At 52.4% G+C, this 16,501-nt stretch overlaps 6 protein-coding genes across 6 annotated transcripts; 3 read left to right on the top strand and 3 right to left on the bottom strand.

Annotated features, from left to right (window-relative positions):
• Positions 1–509: 509 nt before the first annotated feature.
• Positions 510–2,299, bottom strand: N7482_002760 (putative lysophospholipase; the record flags this gene model as incomplete). The annotated part of the gene is made up of 3 exons (XM_056684885.1): positions 510–818; positions 893–1,257; positions 1,315–2,299. The coding sequence occupies 3 exons, from the start codon at positions 2,297–2,299 to the stop codon at positions 510–512; spliced, it is 1,659 nt and encodes a 552-aa protein (XP_056548491.1).
• A 1,486-nt stretch (positions 2,300–3,785) lies between these two features.
• On the bottom strand, positions 3,786–6,564 carry N7482_002759 (uncharacterized protein; the record flags this gene model as incomplete). Its single annotated transcript, XM_056684884.1, has 7 exons — positions 3,786–4,320; positions 4,431–4,672; positions 4,730–5,161; positions 5,218–5,516; positions 5,564–6,108; positions 6,176–6,297; positions 6,502–6,564. 7 exons carry the CDS (start codon positions 6,562–6,564, stop codon positions 3,786–3,788), a joined length of 2,238 nt encoding a protein of 745 aa, XP_056548490.1.
• A 457-nt stretch (positions 6,565–7,021) lies between these two features.
• N7482_002758 (LCCL domain-containing protein) lies at positions 7,022–9,174 on the bottom strand (the record flags this gene model as incomplete). The annotated part of the gene is made up of 2 exons (XM_056684883.1): positions 7,022–8,648; positions 8,711–9,174. 2 exons carry the CDS (start codon positions 9,172–9,174, stop codon positions 7,022–7,024), a joined length of 2,091 nt encoding a protein of 696 aa, XP_056548489.1.
• A 976-nt stretch (positions 9,175–10,150) lies between these two features.
• On the top strand, positions 10,151–12,039 carry N7482_002757 (putative aromatic amino acid aminotransferase; the record flags this gene model as incomplete). The annotated part of the gene is made up of 3 exons (XM_056684882.1): positions 10,151–10,277; positions 10,346–10,904; positions 10,974–12,039. 3 exons carry the CDS (start codon positions 10,151–10,153, stop codon positions 12,037–12,039), a joined length of 1,752 nt encoding a protein of 583 aa, XP_056548488.1.
• A 544-nt stretch (positions 12,040–12,583) lies between these two features.
• On the top strand, positions 12,584–13,630 carry N7482_002756 (IMPACT family protein; the record flags this gene model as incomplete). The annotated part of the gene is made up of 1 exon (XM_056684881.1): positions 12,584–13,630. The coding sequence occupies one exon, from the start codon at positions 12,584–12,586 to the stop codon at positions 13,628–13,630; it is 1,047 nt and encodes a 348-aa protein (XP_056548487.1).
• A 1,335-nt stretch (positions 13,631–14,965) lies between these two features.
• Positions 14,966–15,283, top strand: N7482_002755 (uncharacterized protein; the record flags this gene model as incomplete). The annotated part of the gene is made up of 1 exon (XM_056684880.1): positions 14,966–15,283. One exon carries the CDS (start codon positions 14,966–14,968, stop codon positions 15,281–15,283), a length of 318 nt encoding a protein of 105 aa, XP_056548486.1.
• Between the last annotated feature and the right edge of the window lie 1,218 nt (positions 15,284–16,501).

Here is a 16,501-nt window from a genome sequence, read left to right as displayed (position 1 = left end):
GCGTGCAGAAGCGGTATCTGGAGGGGCCCATTCGCTCATGGGGAGGGATTGGCTCAGGAAAACACGAGGAACGCGAATTGACGTGAAAATACGCTCATCTCGCTATCTATCGATGTCTAAACCCAATCACTAACAAGTACTGCTCTTGTGTCGACTCCGAAAATAGTGCAAAGCCCGTGCTTGGGGGCACACCGACCCCAGAAAATTTTGTTCAGCAAAGCCCTTATCATCCTTGTCTTCCCCACTTGGCGGGTCTCGAACCCCCCAGCAGCAGGGCTGGATCTCCGCGGACATGGAATTCTCGGTCTAATGGTTCGATGCCCTTCTGGCGTGATCGGTGCGCTTAGGAATCCCTCCGCATTGAGTCTCGCGATGCTGCGACCAGCATGAACACCTTTCTCACAGATTGGGAAGAACGGCGTGTGAGTGGGCCTCGCTGAGGCTTGGGTTGGGGCAGATCCCCCTCCCCTTTTTCAGCTGCCTCCCTCTCGAACAGGATCCCCCTCCTTTCACGGGGCTGACCCAGCCATCGTCCGACTCCGCCCGGCGCTTTGGTCGCCCTCGTCCTGCTCGCGGGGGTAAAGGCCCGCCAGACTCCAGATCCCAGGGCGGCGGCGGGCCAGGAGCTCAGCGGCCGGTCGCTCGTCAGCATGCAAATGAGCACCGGATTGACGGAGCAGTAAGGTATGTTCGGACAGGCCGGCGTTGGCCGCCAGGAACAGCGGCGTGCGTCCGTTGCGATTGCGCAAGTGGACCGAGCCCCCATGCGACAGGAGGAAGTGCAGGATCGAGATGGCAGGGGACGTAGCCGCCAAGTGCTGGTGCGCCCAACCGGGGGTTAGTGGCCAGGCAAAGAATGAAAGAAAACGCACAGTCGCATCGCTCCACTTACAATAGGTGTGTTCCCCGAGTAGTCTGCGTCGTTCAGCAGCCAGTGGTGTTCGGTCTTCAAGATCGTCTTGACCCGTTCGAGATCGCCTTGCGCGATGGCGTAACCCATTGCGGTCAGCGTCTGCACGCGCTCGGGCAGCGCACCGTCCGGATGACGGAAGACAGGCAGCGAGGATTCGGTCAACTCGCCCCGGAGCGACACGGACATGTTCTTTGCGACGGTCTCGGGGGTGGACTCTGGTAACGCGAGCAGGTAGGCGAGTTTCGTCAACGCTGCTTCCGTCGTCATATCCAGACCTGCGACCACGCCAGCCCGGGAGAGGCTCATGCCTGTAGCATATACGGGGCTGACACTCCCGGTCAGGCCTGAGAGAGATACATTAGACTACGTCTCATATAGGGCAGGGGTAGGATATAGCTCACATTGAGTCACGTTCACAATCACAATCCCGCGTCGAATGGCGCTAGCCAGCACGTTGATCATGGCGTTATCTTGGCCAGATGGAGCATTGCCAGCGCCAAAGGTTTCCAACACCAACCCGCGTAGACCATCTAGCTTCAAGACGGCGTCCACCATCTCCGGCTTGATACCGGGAAAGATGCGGAGGCACGCAACATGAGCTGTGTCAAGGTTCGTTTGGATGCGGAAGTGCTCCAGCGTCGTCGGCCGGTGCACCATATCCCAGTTCACATTGGTTCGCATCGACGTGGTCACGGCCAGCGGCGGGCAGTTGGGCGCAGCAAACGCAGCAAAGTCGCTAGCAGCCACCTTGGTGGAGCGATTTCCCCGGAAAAGCTTATTATTGAAGTACAAGCACACCTCGGGAATCATGAAGTGGCCCGCCACCACCAGGGAGCCGAGCAGGTTGTCCGTGGCATCGTTCTGGAGTTCCATCATGGGCGCCTGGGACCCAGTGAGCACCACAGGCTTTCCCAGGTTCTGCAACATGAAACTCAGCGCAGAGCAGCTGTACGCGAGACTATCGGTGCCGTGCAGGACAACGAACCCATCGAAGAAGGTGTAGTTCTGGTAGATCGTCTGCGCGATCTCCGCCCAACCTTTAGCACTGATAGAGCTGCTGTCCAGCAGCTCCTCGAACTCGTAGACAGTGTACCGCACCTGACGGCCATATGTCGTGACTGGAGTGCACAGACTGGGGTGGGCTGTCATTTCTTGCCCTTCCTTCGTTACCACATCTATTTCAGTGGGAGCCGAGCCATCGTTGAAGCACGGCACCCGTGCCATGCAATTGTTCTGGAATCCCCTTGCAGGGACGAATCCATGCGGCGACGGCTGCATACAGATTGTGCCTCCGGTCATGATGATCAAAACCCTAGACTCCAGGACAGCGAGCTCGGGGGGGCTCTGGGGCCCCAGAACAGGCAGAGATGCCTCTGAAAAGACCATGGTGAAGTACCCCCTGGGAATGAGACGCTCACAAAAGCGAACGAAATGCGGTTGCGGACGCTGGAACAAGTCCCGCCACAGTCGACAATAGAATCGACGACCTTCAATTTCCCGGATCTGACGCTCAATGGCAACGCTGGCTCCATGCAACGGGCGCGCTCCGCCCTGAGGATAACCCTAAGTAGCCCCTCACACGAAAAATCCGCGATTGCTCACTCGGTGGATTATTGCGGGGGGATGACGTTGGGTTAGTGATTTTTTCCCGCCCGCTTTCCTGCTATGGAATTTTTTTTTCAGCTCGATAATCGTCTGGACGAAAAGGGAGACCGAAAATTCCACACGTATGCGCTGCTCTCCAACAGGTAGATGATGATTGAGTCTTTTGGCCGAAACCCCAATCCGACCCCGATCGTATTACGTACGGGCTTCCCATTGGAGAGAGATTCTCACCGGGCAGGGCCAACTCTAAACGCGGCTCCACCTGGGCCAGTTGGACCAACGGCGTCGCTCGTGAGCTGGGAGGGTGGCTCACACGGGGCGCTGCGAAGATAAGCAAAATAAAACGGGGGGAGGAAAGATTACGGTGAGTGGGCTGGAAGTAGAAAGAAAAAGAGATAAAGAATACGCAGGAACGATGGCCAACCAAGCAGGAACGAGTGCACATCACGTGCGGCTCTGCATATTGCTTTTCTCTTATCTATTGCCAACTAAGCCGCCTAACTCTTTTTGAATGCAACAACATTTCTATATGCCTTTTATCAGAGTGGATAATGAAAACGACCAGCATCCTCAAGTACGTTCCCTTGGTTTATTCCACGACCTCAACCTTTGCCTCGGGCGAGCCCTCACACTTGAACGAGCGGCGCCCACGAAGGGAGAGAAAAATCTAGACGTCTCGGATGCACTTGTGAACAGTGCATCAGTGGAGTAGGAATAATTTCTCGAATATGGACGAAGTCCGGTTCACCCTCATGAACACAAATCGATACGCACGTACCTGTGGAATAACATACGGGAAGAACCCGAAAATTTCCTTTAGTAATTCTTGTCTTACGCGCCCTAGCAGGTTGTTCTGCGTAGCCGGGGGCAATTTTTTAAGAAGCAATTACCAAAGAGGTTCCGAGGATCTGCAAGGTACAGAAATAGGGCTGCGTTAGACCCAAATGCCCATTTTGTATTCGCTGCGGATTATTGCAGGAAGGCCATCGCTCTTGTAGGTGTGACTCTATGTGCCCCACGTTCGGGTAAGACTCGCTGCAAAGTAACCCACTGGCAACGAAGGATGCGAACTTCCTCCAAAAGTTTACACGATTTTTATCTTGGCCTTATTTTCCCTTCATGCTTTACCTGATGGGCAGGAACTAATGCTTAGACTCCGAGGGTGCTTAACAGTGTACGTCTCGCACCGAAACTTGAGTGGATTGGAAAGAGATCTTACGAGCAGTTTTATGTCACACTGTATAAATTTTCTATTACTGGGAATCAATCATTGACTAGGATTGAACTGAAGCATATCTTCTTCCAGTAATCCCATCATGTACTGATTTCCAGAGAACCAATTCCCCAGCTGCGCCGCCTGCGACATCTCTGCCATAGACGGTTCTTGACCTTGAGACTGAGGAGCCGGAACACCGAATCCAGATGCCTGAAGTGATGGATCTGCAATGCCGGTAGTCATGGACGAAACGTCTGTTGGAAGGGCTCGCCACGAATTATTGGCCATCGCATTCCCAGGTGCCAACCCAAGCGCGCTCAAGTAGGTATCGAATTCCTGGCCGACAGATGCCAGACTTTGGTCCTCACCCGCTTGTTTCAGCGTTTTCGCCTCAACGTAGAGGCGGGCGACAGTACCGAGGACCGAGCAAAGATTGTGAAGGCGGTCGATTGACTGGGAGAATCGGCAGAGAGGGCGGAGAGAGGCGACGAAGTCTTCAAGGCGGGCGAGGTCTTTACTGTCGGATGTTGTGATAACGTGACAGAAGATGACGATGAATGGGACGAACGGTGAAAGGAAAATTGCCCTATTTCGTTGTTAATTATGAGGTACATCATTGAAGATTCGGAAGACGTAGATCGACGAGGATACTACTCTAGGGGGTTGATCAGAACAACCGTTTTTCAATATACTTACCAGTGCATGTACGAGCATCTAAGGGCCTCGGTGGCTTCTTTGAGACCGGCTACGCATGCTTGGTGCAGCTCCAAAGCCGCCCGGGCTGTCTCGATACACTCTGGTATGAACGTACTCGACGCGCCTGGTTCAGCTGGAATAGCACGGTATATCAATGTCAAGATCGCCAGTCGGCTTACCCCATCGGAGCGAAGGAAGATCATATCAACCTCAGACAGATTGGGATCAGAGACGATAATACGCTGTTCAGGTCAGATATAGGCACATACCAGTACATGAGCTGCACGGGCTCTACTTACGTCGAAAGGCTCAAGTATGTCTCCCTGCAATTCAACAGCTAAGCGCCGCGCATGTGACACCCGTTCGCTTTCGGGCCGGCTCAGCGCCGCTGGGCTGTAGAGATGCGTGTAGACATTATTCTGGAGCACGGCCTGCCTAACCCACAAAGCGCACACCATACTCCAAGTTCCCATGCCGGCAAAGCTTTCAAATGGCGAAGGAATGTCAATGTCATGGTCTTGTACGACCGAGGCGCGCCCCAAGCGCAATGTCATTAGGTTGATAAGAGTGTAGATGGTCCAGAAAAGACTCTGCTTGAGGTTTTGGAGTTCTGGGGGATCGTGCTCCATAGATGAGATGCGATGATATCCCAGAGTTTGGCACATGTGCAACGCTGTCGAGGAAAGGGTCCAGCTGACCGATGGTTTCGATATTTCAATTCCATGCATTGCCTGCGATCATCAGTATTGGTTTGGCCAGTTCCAGGGTCAGATTACCGAGAACGTACACCGACAGACAACGCTACAATAGACTCCAGTGTCACGGGCATCAGGATATTCAGATTCGCCAGCGCTGCCTCCAGATTATCCTTGCAAACCTGCACATACCGCTGGTATTGGTCTCGCGTGGCGGGCTCCTTCTCTAAGAATCCAAACTCGACAAAAATACCATAGAGCCCGAAATTGGCTATTATGAATGTCGCGTCGGAATAATCTTCTGTCGCAAAATATACCTCCTGACATCTTGCAATGAAGTAGTCCACGGTGAAAAAGGGAATATAGCCGCCAAACAAAGACGGCGGATTTTCTGTATATGGTAAGAACCTAACTCACTATCATGGTACTCGGTCTTACCTTTGACTTTCCTCAGCACTGTCAAAGCAACGGGTAGAGGTGGCATCTCCAATTCGCGAATATCACGACGAACACCCAGGCGACTGGCGAGCTGGCCTTTCTCGGAACCAGCACCTCGCCGCTTACTCTGCATTTCAACAATCTGTTTCAGGGACGAAAGCGCTTCGCCAATCTTCGGACTAGAAAGCATATCAGGGGTACTGTGCGAAACAGCAGATTCGAGAAACTCTCTCGCATACGCCGAATGGGCAGCTAAGGAGGAATTGCCCTCGAATCCGGAGCCCGGGTCATGCTGCTCGATGGCCGGGTTGGACGTGTATCCAGGGCCTCTTGATTCCCTCTGGTCTTGTTTAGCAGCTGGAGAATTTGTTGGAGCTAGCGTCTGAGGCGATGAGTGAGATGACACCGAGAATTTAGCCGTCCCAAGGCCCTGTTGTCGGGATGAGATCAATAGCTCTCGCAGTGCCTGCTCAATGCCTCCGAGTCGTCGTAAAGTCTTCTCAACACTCTCAAGACGCTCTTCAATGAGGTCGATCTTCTTCTCGCTGCGGACTCTCGTTAGCACAAATACCCTCAGCCCGCCTAGCCGCCAGATCGACAGTAATTGCATACTATTGGCTAGAAATCAAAACCCGACGCCGCGGCTCAGGTGGCTTTTGTCCTTCGCCAGTGGAACGACAAGCAATATCCGAGATGCGACAGTTCGAACATGGCGAACGTTTGTCGCACCGAATCTGTGACAAAGTGTTAATCCTTCAACCGACTGACCTGGATCCTGCAGGGGCCCGGGGGTACAGACCTTTCGAGTGCGACACTGGTCACACTAGAATGAAAAAAAGCATAGTGAGCGACTGCGGTTATTTATATCTCCCTTTTCTCACGCCAACGGCTTGATCTACCCAGATTCCCCTCGAGCTCTGGGGAAGTGGAGTACATACCGCACGTCGGGCCAAGGCGCTTGGCGCCTCGCGCTCGTCCCGGTCGGAACCCTGGGGTTCCATTACAAGGATGCACTAAAGCCACCAGGTTCGAGTTGCTTCAATCCCTCGAGGTTGGTTGAAGTCTGTGGCATCGATCAAGCGTGGCCGGACCGGTGCTGCCTGCTGGACGGCAGAGGATGATCACGTGTTGTCTCCGAAGTCGAGGCCGGAAATGTCAGCGCGATATCCCCAATTAAGGCATGAAGTGATAAAGTATTCTACAGGTTTGATTTACTATTTGTGGTAAATACAGGGAAACCCAGGATCAAATGCATCTAAAGAAACTCATGAGGTGTTCATTCAGCGTACGCTGTCGTCAAGGAGGTTGGGCTCAGCAAATCGTACTTTGCAGTCTACCGCTCAAGTGGCAGAGCGCGTCCAGCACACACATACCCCCAGTGTATCATCTATCCAGCAGAAAGTTGAAATCAAGAAGAAAATATAAAGTGAAAGTGCCAAGGAATGCAACAAAACCCAGCTAGTTCTTGGGAGATGCTGGTGGAAACCACACCCCATCTCTGCTCCAAACACCAGTAGGTCCGTACATGCCAGCCTCGGCACCGCGCAAAAAGGCAAACCGGAAGAACAAGTCCTCAGGCTCATCATCTTGGTCATCATCCGATTCGGTGTTGTCCAGCAAGACAGACTGTGGCTCGAAGTCACGGCTGCCCAGATCACGCGATTCAAGAATTGGCATCTTGATCAGTTCCAAGCCGTCATGGCCATGGCGGTGCCAGGTAAATTCACCTGCTTGGTCTTCATCGAGGTATCCACGCCAGCGTTCCACGTCGTTGAGCAAGACTGATATTCCGTCCACGGCAAGCTTGGACATTCGCTCATGTTCCCATAGAGCGAAGGTGATGTTGCCGTTACCGCGGTGGGTGAGATTGGGCCCGGGTTCAAGCAAAGATATTTGAACGGACGATGCAGTGACATTGGGGTATGTGGAACCCCACCAGCCCTGAGATCCACTACGTCCTGGAGCCAGTTCTCCTAAAGCAGCAGGGGTCTCGATAATAGAGGCAAATCCCCAACGGGCAACGCCGTTGATGAAAAGACCAAGGAGTAAACCTTGGTAGGCCAAAGAGGGGCGCGTGGGAAAGGCGGTTCCTGGCATAAGCAGAATGGCAAGAATATAATGATGGATTCGGAGTCGCAGACCAGGTAAGGGGGCCAGAATCAAGATGATCAGACCCATACTGCAGTAGATCTTGAGGTAGCGTGGAAGCAGACCACCCTGCCGGATCTGCCATGCCTGGCTGAGAACGATGGTAAGCACAGTGGGAATGACAAATGCAAGTGCGACTTTCGCTCCAGGTTGCTGCTGAATATCCATTGGTGTCAATCGCTGAAGGGGAATCAATCGTGCGAAAGTGTAATTGTTCAAGGCTCCGATGAAAAGCGGGGGGAGGAACAAAAACAGTTTCTCTAGCTGATAGATGGGCGACGTAATCGGTTGGAGAAGTGGAGCTGCACAGAACTTGAATAGAACGTATACCACAAATGAGGCGGGCAACAGCCGTGAGAGGAGTGTAGACACCAGGTCGGAAAGGTATGGATACGATGGCGGATCGGCAACCAATCCTGTATGGCAGAATACCATGAAAAATGTACTGAAGAAAAGCACAGGCGGCGATGTGCAGTAGAGCCAAAGGACCCCCACAGCTGCAGCAGTCACCCAGAGAAGCGGCCAGCGCGGGTCAGATGGACAATTTGCTTGCGACGAGGATAGCTGGAGGAAGCTGAAAGCCTTGGGAAATGTCGATGGGAAGGCCTGCGACAAAATTCCAAATTGCTTCACGGACGGAAAAGAGTGTGCTGCACCTTCCAGCTTTACGACGCCACAGCCACCATCGTTCGTGATGGCCCCCGAGTGAATAGCGGCTTGGCAGACAAAACTATCGGCACGGTAGATCGCTGGTTCGGAATACTCTACTTGCGGGCCGCCGATCACGAGACCTTGGTAGTTGAAGGTTTGGTTGCCCACGACATGAGGTTCTAGCAACTTGGTGTCACGGCAGTTTGCGGGGCATCGGAAGGCCATGGTCGAGGAGGAAAATGGGCGGCAGTCGTTCCCGTTGATACCACATCCGTTATCGAATGCCCTATATTGGTGGCGTCAGTTAGCGCAAATAAATGCCAAATGTACCGCAGCTTTAATACGTACCAGAAATTGGTTGAGCATGAGATTGTCTGAAGCTGGCCATAACCTTCGATGTATCCCGAGGAGCGCGAGTGCAGAAGAACAAGGAACCACGGCAAGAACCAGGTCGCATAAAGCAGCATCAAAAGTGCGATTTTCTGCTTTCGTTTTGGGAAAAAATGGTCTAGGTACTGGACCGGCAGTTCCTGGAGGCGCGGAAACAGCGGCTTCAGCAAGAGCATATGTGGCGGATCGGGGCCCTTGATCCAATTCGCAGTCGCACGGCCAGCCTTTCTGAGAGGCAAAGGCACCCATCCCCAGCGAAAGGATTTAGACGACTCTTGCAGCCAGATGGGTAGAGCGCTGCCTGTTTCGACATCGGGCGGCGGGCAATCCTCGGAAGCGTCGGGGTTTATGAGCCGCTCATCATCGTCGAGCAGTGGCGGCACATAGAGGCGAGCGGCCTCGTCGTGACCCTCTCCGATCATGGTTGAGGGGTAGACGGCAAGGATACAATGGGGAGGTAGACAAACAGAAGGCAACGAACGACTATGGATGTCGGTGTCAGAGCGGTCGGCGGCGTAAGGCGCGAGTGGAGATCTCCAAAAAGTGGGTTCGCAGGGCGGCAACGTCACCAGGGTCGCTCAGCCATGAAGCGGATCGCACGGTACAGAGGCTAAAAGATCGAAATAGAAATAGGCAATAGAGAATATACGGGACGCGGCGTCTAGCTCCTGTATAAGGGGAGCGGTGGTTGAAGGTCGAAGAGGTGTGAAGAATCCGGGGCGACCCCGTGGTGGGCAAACTGCCGTGCAGCCAATCACAACAGCTCCTGTGACCCAGTGGCGATTGTGCAGACCGCAGACGAAAGCGGAACAAGCCCAAGTTATTCCACGTTATACAATTTATGCATAACCAGCTACGGGTAAATTACTCCGTAAACAGATGCGGCTCAGTCGCCCGTCATCTCGGGAAATAAACAAATTCAAAAAGCATCGGGCAACACTAGTGCAGGACGGTACGACGCATCGGAGGATGAGCATGTCGGGCTTCCCCGCAAGGGCGTCTCGCCGGGGATCAGTGCTCGTGGGTCTAGCAGAGGCTATAGAGTACTTGACGTTCAAGACAAACCAGAAGTACGCCTCATTAGAGGTACCCTTGTCGGAGCTATACCTAGCTTACTTTTCCTTATCTCTACCCTATAACTCAGTAGAATCCCCCGAGACCCTTGACCACATCTGTCCCCAACCACGTTCGGGTGGCCCACCGGAACCGGAGCTAACAGTGCTTATCAAGCACACGGCCAACAGTGCGGGGGGCAGGCTAACAGGATCCGTTGAGATTAGAAATCGGATACTTCGCTATCAATATTTCTCTCGAGATATCCTCGTTTGCTTTTTCCCCATCCCTCACTACTTGAAAAGTGGGCATATGCGCGCCCGTTGAGCTGCTGCAGCGATCACCATGACAGCTCCACATCCGTTGGACTTATCGCACCACTTCTCCTATGCGAGCAAGAACCGGAGTCCCAGTAGTGTGAAGAGCTTCTACAAGTACTTCACCATTCCCAACATTGCCAATTTTGCGGGAGGTACGACTTGGTTTGAATCTTTAGACTATCATATCCTCAGCTAACATTTGAACTTTATTACCTGCTAGGTTTACCACATCCAACATATTTCCCCTTTGATACACTCGAAGCCACCGTCGCCCGGCCGCAGCGTCTCCAACCATCGAGCAAAGATGACTCGAAAGCCGACCGAGTGATTGTACCCAAGGAATCCAAGACGGCCGATCCTTCTCGCAAAATCGACCTAACCACTGCTCTGCAGTATGGCACTGCCGAAGGCTATCCGCCACTCTTCTCGTTCCTGCGACAGTTTGTCCGCGACCATCTCCATCCAAATGTCCCGTACGAAGGAGGTCCCGAGATTATCCTGTCGTGCGGCAATACCGATGGTTTCTCCAAAGCTATTGAGCTCTTTACCAATGTGTGGAATCCCGACCGGGACTGGATTCAACAGCGTGAGGGCGTGTTGTGCGAGGAGTTCACCTACATGAATGCCATTCAGACCATCCGACCTCGAGGCCTCAATACGGCTACCGTCGCAGTGGACGGCCAGGGCATGCTCGCATATGGCAAAGGTGGCCTCGCTGATGTGTTGGAAAATTGGGACTTTCGGCGAGGCAGACGACCACACGTCATGTATACTGTGACGTGAGTTTCATCTTCCTTTGCGTGGTTTGCGCGATCAATGCTCTAATACGAAATGCTTCTGATTGGCAGGATTGGTCAGAACCCCACTGGAGGAAACCTCTTGATTGAGCGGAGAAAGGAAATCTACGCCCTCTGCCAGAAGTATGACGTGATCATCGTGGAAGATGAACCTTACTGGAATCTGCAGTTCCCATCCGCTTACGAGATGGAAGCCCATTATCGGGGCGCGTCGACAGAACCTACACCTTATAATCGAAACTATAATGACGATGGGAAGTCATCTGGCTATGCTTTCTTGGACTCACTAGTGCCGTCATATCTATCAATTGACACCGAAGGCCGAGTGGTGCGGCTGGACACATTCTCCAAGAGTGTTGCGCCAGGGAGCCGCCTCGGTTGGATCACGGCGCAACCTGCAGTGATTGAGCGTATTACTCGCATTACGGAGGTCACGACACAGCAGCCCTCGGGATTCGTGCAGTCTGTAATTGCTGAAACAATCATTGGGGAACAGGTGGACGACAATGGTTCCCGTATCTTGAAGAAGCAAGCTGTTCCAAGCTGGCGCATGGATGGCTGGGTGCGCTGGCTGGAAGGTCTGCGCGGAGGCTACGAGAAGCGCATGAATGACATGTGTACTGTCTTGGAAGAGAACAAGTTCTTGTTCTCTGAGAACCCAGAAAAATCGAAAATTACTAACGATCATGTCGATCACTGGGAAGTCGTCGACCGGGTACAGATGTATGACTTTACCTGGCCCAAGGGCGGCATGTTTGCTTGGGTTGAGGTGCGCGTCGACACTCACCCATTGCGATCTAAATACAGCCCTCGGAAATTGTCCAAGGCCTTTTGGATACACCTCACAAAGAAGCCGCATTTGTGCCTGGTGGCCCCTGGTCAGATATTCGCGGCGGGCCCGAAGTCCGTCGAGCAGGAGTACCGGTTCTTCCGAGTTGCCTTTGCGCCGATGGACCCCGAGGATGTGATACCCTACACCCGCAGGCTTGTCGAGGGTTTCCGATCATTCTGGAAGCGGGAAAACCTGGATGGCTTAAATGATGATGATGATGAGAGTTTGACGATGCAGGAAATGCAGTTGGGACCAGGGATTAATTTCTTCGGCCCGGGGTGCTAAGAGAGTTCTACATGCGGTCTTTGACGGATATTTCTTTTCTTCCTATCCTCATTCTATTCCTATATAGAGAGACTTAAGTTTTGGAGTACAACCTAGCCTGCAGATGCAGACGATAAATTGCCTTGGATCGACTGGCTTTTTCTCAACAGTAACCAAAGCAAGCCTCTCCAAATATTCCAAACCAAGATGCATGGATCCTAAAAGCCATGATGAATGTTTCAAGTTAATAAATCCAACTCAAAATGGAGTGACGCGGGCCCTTCGAAAATAGACCAAAACACAGCCATTAGACCAGATCGATGGATCGATCCTGCTCCGAGATCCCGCCCAATTGGTTTTTTTATTCTCAAGGTTTTACACTAGATCAATTTTTGCAAGGCCCCTAAGAGGCTTGCTGTTTTCACCAATGCGAGTTTGCCCTGGACTGACAGAGAAACTCAGGCACCGACTACTGGTGCCTTGATGCCTTGGGATTTCTGGCGTGGGGAATTTCTCCGCACCCTGAGGGGTTGCGCATTCTTCACCTCGCCGGCCACACCAGACAATGTCGCGGCTGGACGACCTGCCGAATCGAGAGCTTGCCGAAGAAATTGATGCCATAAATGCCATCTACGACCCTGACACGGTGACGGTGACCCGGGCGGCAACCGCGCAAATCAATACCACCACGAGTACCCTCGATCTAGGAAGCTCCGGATCCTCTACTGATGAGGCACAGACCACGGTGACGCTTCAGATCCCTGGCCAGTCACATCTTTCTTTTCGCCTTGGATTTGGCGCCACATATCCGGAGACTCAGCCCGCAGTGCTTGGGACCGCGTCGACTGCGGCTCGTGGGGAGGGGAAAATAGCCGTGGACGTGCTGGAGGATATTGTACAACGGACATGGCAACCAGGTTCTGTCTGTCTGTTTGACGTGATTAGTGAAGCTGTGGAAGTATTTCCAGAGTTGAATATCGGCGGGAGCAAGGACAGCACGCAGATAGAGACGACAGACCCCGCTACCGCTGCAGGCCTCATGTCAAGCCAAACTGCAAACGGACCGACAGCGAGACAGGCAACGGAAGGCTTTGCAGCTCTTTCTCTACAAGATACATTTGGATTGGATAAGCCACCTGATTGGATCCTCTCCGATGTCGTGACGGAAAAGAAGTCTGTGTTCTTGGGCAGAGTGATACGGGTAAAAAGCCTAGCGCAGGCGCAGGCTTTCCTAGACCATTTGACAGCAACGGACAAGAAAGTTGCAGTCGCGACGCACAACATCAGCGCGTGGCGTATCAAGCAAAAGAAAGACAATGGGTCTCGTGCCTCGGACAACAGCGCTGACGCTGACTCGGCGGATACAGTGATTCAGGATTACGACGACGATGGAGAAACGGCTGCAGGGGGGCGCTTGCTCCATGTGATGCAGCTCATGGATGTATGGAATGTCCTTGTTGTGGTCTCGCGATGGTACGGCGGGATCCAACTGGGACCTGCCCGATTTCGGCTGATCAACGAGGCCGGCCGTGACGCTCTGGTCAAGGGTGGCTTCACCCGGGATGAGAATACGGCTGGTCCTGAGAAGGGCAAAAAGAAAGGAAAGAAGTGACATTCTGCTGCTGGGTGATTCATACAGCGAGGGTTGGAGTCCGATGCTCACAGGTATCATATCTCCGCGATGGCTCCGAGCCCTGAAACAACCGGCCGCTGCGTGGACGTCAAAGGAACATTGGCGGTTATCTATACCCCATGGCCAGACTTGGAGAGACTCCCATAGAGCCCGCTGCCAACTTGCCCTGGAAGGGACTTGAGTCTGGAAAACGTAAAATAAACATGCAACACCGGACTGCACGTTTTCTCCTTAGAAGTGAATGATAATCGCATGATCTTATACCCTTTGTGGCTAGTGCTCGCAACAGATCATGAGAGAGGCACGGCAAATCGAAATCAAGCGGGAACATATATTTATTGTCATGTATAGCTGTGCTTTTCTCTGAAAGATAATGCGAGTATAATCTGTACTTCCAGGCTCCATTAAAGGCGCGAAATGTATTGTTTTAGGATCTGACCATGCAACGGTGGATCTCAAGATTACTACCTACGCTATCTATCGACTTAACTCCACGGACAGGCGATCATGGTAATACTTTTTCTTATTGGCATGACGGGCCACGACTGTTTACATGCTGGGCATATGCACTTCGTAGGAACGGGTTAGCCGTGAAATTCGCGCTGAGCTATCCGTTTGCCAATATTCCGATCAATGTTACCCATTGGTTATGTCGATAGTGTACGACATACCAGAAAATTGCAAGCAGTCGTTCTTGCTTCATGCTGTTCAAACATAAGTACTCCGTACAAGATCCTGGATTAACCCCACCGTAATTGAAACGTGAAACACGACGTCCTGTCAGCGAGCCTGTAGGTAGCATATATAGTGGACCCGAGCTCATACGGAGGATTCATCCTTTGATTTTTTCGGCCTTCAAAAACGTTTGGGGTTGATCTCCATTAGTAGGCGCGGCGAAGGCGATGTCCTTTCCCAGATAGATACCTAAGAGATACCTATGAGATAGTAGGTTTGGGGGCCGCTGCGTCTTATTTATATTCATATCTATAATCCGGGTAGTCCAACCTCATTTAGCCCAACTTGTCAACTGTTGGCTCCCGGTCCTCTTCTATCTTCTTTTCTTCTTTTCTTTGACGTCAAAAACAAGGTTATAGCTGCGCTTCCATTGAAGCGTGGATTTCATTTGCTTTTGGATGATGCGCTTCCCCACAGCATTATACAATTCTCATCGCTTCTACTACTTCTGCTCTGGGTGGTTGGGGTCACTGCCATCCCGACGACCAGCACAGTCCTTGAAGTTCTACCCCCCAGTGACTTGGATGTCATCCAGAGTATACCGATTCCCTAATCGTCCGCTCCGCAGCTACTGTCCAAATGGTTGCCGCGACTTTAGCGGTGCTGGCGGCCATGACCCTGACCACATGCCAGTACCTCCATATTGCCGCATGCTACGCGAAGTGGGCAACGACCCTCACCGCTGCCATGGTCTACTTTGGCTATTCTTTCTACGACATCATCAAGAGAGACGCCCTCCGAAACGCAAATGAGATGCAGCAGCTGACGAATACGGTCTCCTTGGGTAACAACGACGTGGATGCCGCCGTCCGACGGTTGGAACACGAGCGGACCACACAAGCCTACGACCGATGGAAGCAAGAAGCGCCAGTTCTCTGGCTCCGATGTCATTCATAATATCTATTCAACCCCACTGGGCTACGAGTTTACCCAAGGCCGCATTCTGCAGCGACATGCTGATGTGCAGCTTGTGATTGAGAACGATACTGAATGCGAACTGGAAGAGAGCGTTGACGTCGACGAGGAACCGGTTCTTTTCCAGATGGCCGCGAAGCCTGGCGGCGACACCGAGAGTCTGTTTTGTGATCGACCTGATGAACAAGACGCAAGAGGCGGAGTATCAGAAGTCAATTATGCAGGGCAACATGACCAACTTTGGCAGCGGGGAGTGGCAATGTGTGAACGCGGATACGACCAATGGCGAGCCGGCGATTCGAGCGGTTGCGATTTTCACGAATGATACAAATAAGTTGAATGAGGATGTGTCATCGCTGTTTGGTCAACGTGAGAGTGCTCTCTCATCATCTTAGGGGGGACTGGGTTTACGGCTAGTTTTGTCCCGGTTGGGATTGAACGGTTGGAGGACATGAGTGTCATAAGAATTGAGAATATCCAGGTATGAAGGATATGAGTCTACGAAAATATATTAAAGATATATTAAATGCAATGGACTTTATTTTGGAATGATTCATGGTCTTTTGGTGGTCACTAATGACCTCTATTTCCCCAATGATCGAAACATCCCAACATCCAAGATCTCAACAATATGATAGAGACCCTGTTGCAGGAGACCGACGGCCAGAAGTTCGGTCAGTTTGATTGCGTGGACAGGAGACAGGAGCCTCGTCATCATATTCAGGAGACCCGAGTCTCTAAAACGGACCGTCTGGGTCGTCGAGGAGTTTGCCTGACGATGCGTATACCCCTGACAATTCATCTCGGGACCAACCGAACTCCCGTGCCATGGAACGGAGTGGTTTGATGGGCCGACATGAACGAGAGTCGGCCTCAGCAGGCCTCGCGATGCGCTAGTTCTCAGGGTCTACTCCATAGTTTATGAATGTGACTGATGGGAGTCTCCACCTCCTCCACTCTGCAGGCTGGCCGTAACCGAGATTGAGCAGCGGGGGCCCGTCCTGGGGGAACTCTTTCCCCGAGATGGAAATTGCAGGGAAGGCATACAGCGACGTAGTGCCGTGGAGTCTACTATCAATCTGAAACGACTCTAGCATTTGGCTTTCCATCATTTTTACCTTTCTCGGGCACCTCCAGGATCGCTGGGTTTGCGGAGAATGCTGCACCGTGGATCAAAGCCATTGTATACTTGGCGGAATG

This window comes from Penicillium canariense (genome assembly GCF_028826845.1).
Source record: "Penicillium canariense strain IBT 26290 chromosome Unknown utg000001l_segment0_segment0, whole genome shotgun sequence".
Classification (NCBI taxonomy): Eukaryota; Fungi; Ascomycota; class Eurotiomycetes; order Eurotiales; family Aspergillaceae; genus Penicillium; species Penicillium canariense.
This window is presented reverse-complemented; position numbering and strand designations above follow the sequence as displayed.